At 52.4% G+C, this 4,934-nt stretch overlaps 1 protein-coding gene across 1 annotated transcript in view; it reads left to right on the top strand.

Moving 5' to 3' along the window:
- The first annotated feature begins 2,439 nt into the window (after positions 1 to 2,439).
- Positions 2,440 to 4,934, top strand: part of TSPAN10 (tetraspanin 10) — a 6,332-nt gene continuing 3,837 nt past the window's right edge. The window contains exons 1-2 of the mRNA XM_003786549.2: positions 2,440 to 2,494; positions 3,742 to 4,370. Coding sequence (XP_003786597.1) covers positions 2,459 to 2,494; positions 3,742 to 4,370 — 665 coding nt within the window. The 5' untranslated portion in view covers positions 2,440 to 2,458. The remainder of the gene's footprint in view (positions 2,495 to 3,741; positions 4,371 to 4,934) is intronic.

The following is a 4,934-nucleotide window of genomic DNA, read 5'->3' as shown; positions in this document are numbered from 1 at the left end:
AGCCATTCAGATGGTTATTCCAGCTCTGGCCACCTCACCCTTTGACTAAATTGCTTCTAACTGAAAGATCTCACTATCCCATTGTGGGGTAGGAACTGATGCCAGCGGGAGGGATTTATCCCTGACCATTAATGACTTTTTTTTTTGTAAAGAATGGTGACGTCTGGGAGGGACATGCACACAATATCAAACAGGCAAAACCGCATTACAACTGTCGTGTAAAGTGGCCACTGTGAATCTCTGTATGTGTTGGAGAGGAGAAAGGCTGGCTGCAGCTTCAGCCACAAGATGGGGACTGTGGAGGACAAATCAGAAGCTCTGCACATTTCGACTATTAGACCTGTGTGTGTTTAAAAAAAAAAAAAAAAAAAGCACTCACTTTTTGTATTTAAACATTAAAAATGATTCCAATAAAAAAAAAAAGAAATAGCCGGGTGTTGTGCCAGGCACCTATAGTCCCAGCTACTCAGGCAAAAGAATCATTTAAGCCCAAGAGGTTGAGGTTGCTGTTGCTGTGTGCCATGTGCCATGGCATTCTAGCAAGGGTGACAAAATGAAACTCTTGTCTCAAAAAACAAACAAACTGGCTCGGCGTCTGTGGCTCAAGCAGCTCAGGCACCACTGACATACACCTGAGCAGGAGGGTTTGTATTCAGCCTGAGTCGGCCAAACAACAATGACAGCTGCAACCAAAAAAATAGCCAGGCATTGTGGTGGATGCCTGTTGTCCCAGCTACTTGGGAGGCAGAGGCAGGAAAATCGCTTGAGCCCAGGAGCTGGAGGTTGCTGTGAGCTGCGATGCCATGGCACTCTACCCAGAACAACAGCTTGAGGCTCTGTCTCAAACAAACTTGGCTCGGCACCCGTTATTAGGGTGTATGTGGTTAGGGTGCTGGCCACATACACCAGGGGCTGGCCTTTCAAACCCACCTCTGGCCTGCTAAAAACAACATTAACAACAATAACAACAACAACAACAACAAAGCCAGGTGTGGCTGGCACCTGTACTCCTAGCTACTTGGGAGGCTGAGGCAAAGAGAATCACTTGAGCCCAAGAGTTTGAAGTTGCTGTGAGCTATGATGCCATGGCACTCTACCCAGGGCAACATAATAAGACTCTGTCTCAAAAAAAAAAAAGGACTTTAGGCTGGCTGGGTGGGCATGGTGGCTTCTGCCTGTAATCCTAGCACTCTAGGAGTTCGAGGTGGATGGATTGTCTGTGCTCAAGAGTTCGAGCCAACCTGAGCAAAAGTGAGACTCTATCTCTACTAAAAATAGAAAAACTAAAGCAAGAGGATTGCTGACCCTGAGTTTGAGGTTGCTGTGAGCTATGATGCCACAACAGTCTACCCAGGGCGACAACTTGAGACTCAGTCTTTTTTTTTTTTTTTTTTTTTTTGAGACAGAGCCTCAAGCTGTCACACTGGGCAGAGTGCCGTCACACCACAGCTCACAGCAACCTCCAACTCCTGGGCTCAAGCGAGTCTCCTGCCTCAGCTTACCAAGTAGCTGGGACCACAGAAGGTAGGGGAGCCCCCAGCCCAAGTAACTTAAAACCAAGAAGGATGTGGTGGGGGGCTCGGCGCCCATAGCTCAAGTGGTTAGGTGCCAGCCACATACACTGGGGCTGCCAGGTTTAAATCTAGCCCCAGCCTGCTAAACAAAATGACAACTATAACAACAACAACAAAAATAGCCAAGTGTTGTGGCAGGCACCGGTAGTCCCAGTTACTTGGGAAGCTGAGGCAAGAGAATTGCTTAAGCCCAACAGTTTGAGGTTGCTGTGAGCTGTGATGCCACAGCACTCTACTAAGGGCAACATAGTGATAACTTGTATCAAAAAAAAAAGAGATGCGGCAGGGGGACACTGTATTTCACTCTTTTTTTTTTTAATGGCCGGGGCTGGGTTTGAACCCACCACCACCTTTAGTGTATAGGGCTGACACCCTATTCCTTGAGTCACAGACTCTACCCACTATGCTTCACTCTTGCTGTGAATAAACTGGGAGAATAAATGGGCAAGTAGCTGCCCTGGAACTGTTACTATGAACCAACCTGCACAGCTCTCATCCTTTGGAGGGGTTGAGGGCACAGCCATTGAGCCTACATGGCTGAAGCCCATATTGGGGCTCTGCAGAGAGGGTCACGAGGCCAGAACCCACACAGCCCTGCCAGGGTTGCTCCTGCACAGAGCTGAAGAGTCAAGAATTTGGGGCCAAGAAAAAAAAAGTGTCTGTGTCTCAACAAGCAGAGGCTGCGTTAAGCTGTAAAATGTGATTCTTCACATGATCCAACTATGACTTTGGCATCTGGGTGGGGCTTACAGTTCCCCCGCTCTCTGGGCTACGAATTTCAGAGCAGCTCAGGGACACAGCACCAGCTCCAGCAGCCCAGCCAGAGGGACCAGCACACTTTTCCTAGTGCCTGTGCCAAGGGGCATTTCCTTCCCAGCATTGAGATGGAGGATGGGGAAAGAAGCCCCTTGTTGTCCCAGGTAAGACAGAGCCCAGTGACCTCACTCCAGGAATGGAGATGTTCCCCAACTTTGAAGTGCCATAGGAGGTCCTTGTTGCAACCTCAAGCCTTGCGTACTGGAGCCAGACATAGGACAGAGCACCTTGCAGGAGCTACTATACTTGGGGTTGGAGGTTTTGCTAACTAAGTGCCACCCCTTCCCCAGCCTGCAGGTCTCCCAGCCCCAGCTGGCCCCTGGTCAGGGGATTGGGCAGGTCTCCCTGTGATCTGGGGGCAACCTCTGGCTCAGGGTGCAGGAGGGGGCAAAACATCCCACATAGCCAGCTGTGGATACCCCTAGCCTCTGATAGCCCCCATCTGGCCAACATGGTGCCCACAACCTGTACTTCTGCTCCTACTGGCTTATTGAGGCCTGGGGGACTGATAAATAACCTCCTCTCCCCATTCCAAGTTCAAAATTAACAAGCCGTCCGTGCAGAGTCAGACAGGTGGGGGATGGAGGGACAGCTTCTTTCTGGCAAGACTGGATTAGAAGAGGATCCTAGCAGGGTACCTGGCCTCAGTGTCTTAATTCTACCCTTTAACCAAACTTGTCACTGGCAGAACTGGACACCTATGGGGCTGATCTCCCACCACAGGCTAACCAAAAGCCCTCCTGCCCGCTTGGCTGGCCCTGCATCTTATGACTGATGTTCTTCAGCACCAGCTGCACTTCCCCTTGGGAGCCTGTCAGGCAGGGCCCAGCACACTTAGGCAGATCCTGGGGCACTGGAACTGGTTTCAGAGAGGAGGCTGGAAGGGTACTGTGTGAACACTGTTTGAAACTCAGGGAAAGCAGCCCACCTGCCACATGCCTGCACCAGGGGAAGGTCAGGGCCCTAACTTGCATAGGTCCAGCCCCTGCATCACAGGCAGGCGTGAGTACCACCTTACTCTTGCCAAGTTTTCACCATGGCTTTTTGTGTGGGTGTGGTCATCACCTGTTCTAAAGGCTGAGCCCACACATTAGTGGGTAGTGGAGCTAGGACCTTCACTGTCCCTTCTGCTGCCCAGCTGAGCAGGACAAGCCCACAGGTCCCCACCCTTGGCTCTCCGAGTCTCTGACCACTTCCCCTTCCCCTTCCACCATGAGTTCTCCCAATCTTTGTGGGCTCTGCCTAATCTTCCCCAACCCTTGCTGGTAAGATTTCAGCCCTGGCCCACTGTCATGTGGTCTGAGAGACTGAGGTCTCACCAGGGGTTTCCCTGCTCCTATTCCCTCTGCAGGACACTGAAGGCAAAAAGCCAGCCCTCTCTATGAACAATTCACCCACTTCAAGCTGCTCAGGTCCAGCGCCTCGGGAGGTCCAGGTGGGGGCCTGGGGCTCTAGCTGCTATCCTCCTGGGGCCAAACATAGGGCCTGGACAGAAGACCCAGCGCTTTCCCTCCCTGCAGGGAGCAGCTGCATCAAGTATCTCACATTCCTCTCCAACTTCCTCTTCTCCTTGCTGGGCCTGTTGGCCCTGGCAATTGGGCTATGGGGCCTGGCTGTCAAGGGATCTCTGGGGAGTGATTGGAGAGGGCCTCTACCTGTAGACCCCATGCTGGGGCTGGCCTTGGGGGCGTTGGTGGTCAGCTCAGTGAGCCTGGCTGGCTGCCTGGGCGCCCTCTGTGGGAACACCTGTCTGCTGCGCTGCTTCTCTGGGAGCATCCTTGCCATCCTGGTGCTGGAGTCTGTGGCAGGGGCCCTGTTGGTAGCCCTCTGGGGGCCACTGCAGGACAGCCTGGAGCATATCCTGCATATGGCTATCACCCACTACCAGGATGACCTGGACCTGGGTTTCCTGATCGACCAAATCCAGCTTGGCCTGCAGTGCTGTGGGGCAGTGTCCTACCAGGACTGGCAGCAGAACCTGTGAGTCCCAGATGTGGGAAGGGGGTAGTCCTGGGTGGCCAGCAGGGTCCCTGGGGCTAGAGGGGAGACTGGCCACACACAGGTTCATATGTGCGTACACACACTCGTATGTACAGGCTCACGTGTACATGCTCACATGTGGGCACATACTTGTGCATGCAAATACACACATGTATGCAAACTTACCCAGACACATCTCATGGGTTTCACATGTGTGCACTCACATGTGTATACTTGTACATGCACACTCACATGCACACACAAAATAGCCTCACCCAGGGTGGTGCCTGTGGCCCAGTGGGTAGGCTGCCGGACCCATATACTGAGGATTGTGGGTTCGAATCCGGCCCTGGCCAGCTAAAACAGCAACAAAAAGAAAGCCAGGCATTGTAGGGGTGTGCCTGTAGTCCCAGCTACTCAGAAAGCTGAGGCAAGTGAATTGCTTAAGCCCAAGAATTGGAGGTTGCTGTGAGATGTGATGCCATAGCACTCTACCGAGGGCAACAAAGTGAGACTCTGTTGGGTGGCACCTGTGGCTCAAAGGAGTAAGGCACCAGCCCCATA

This window comes from Otolemur garnettii, unplaced genomic scaffold, assembly GCF_000181295.1.
Source record: "Otolemur garnettii isolate 467f Iridium unplaced genomic scaffold, OtoGar3 scaffold00018, whole genome shotgun sequence".
NCBI lineage: Eukaryota > Metazoa > Chordata > Mammalia > Primates > Galagidae > Otolemur > Otolemur garnettii.
This window is presented reverse-complemented; position numbering and strand designations above follow the sequence as displayed.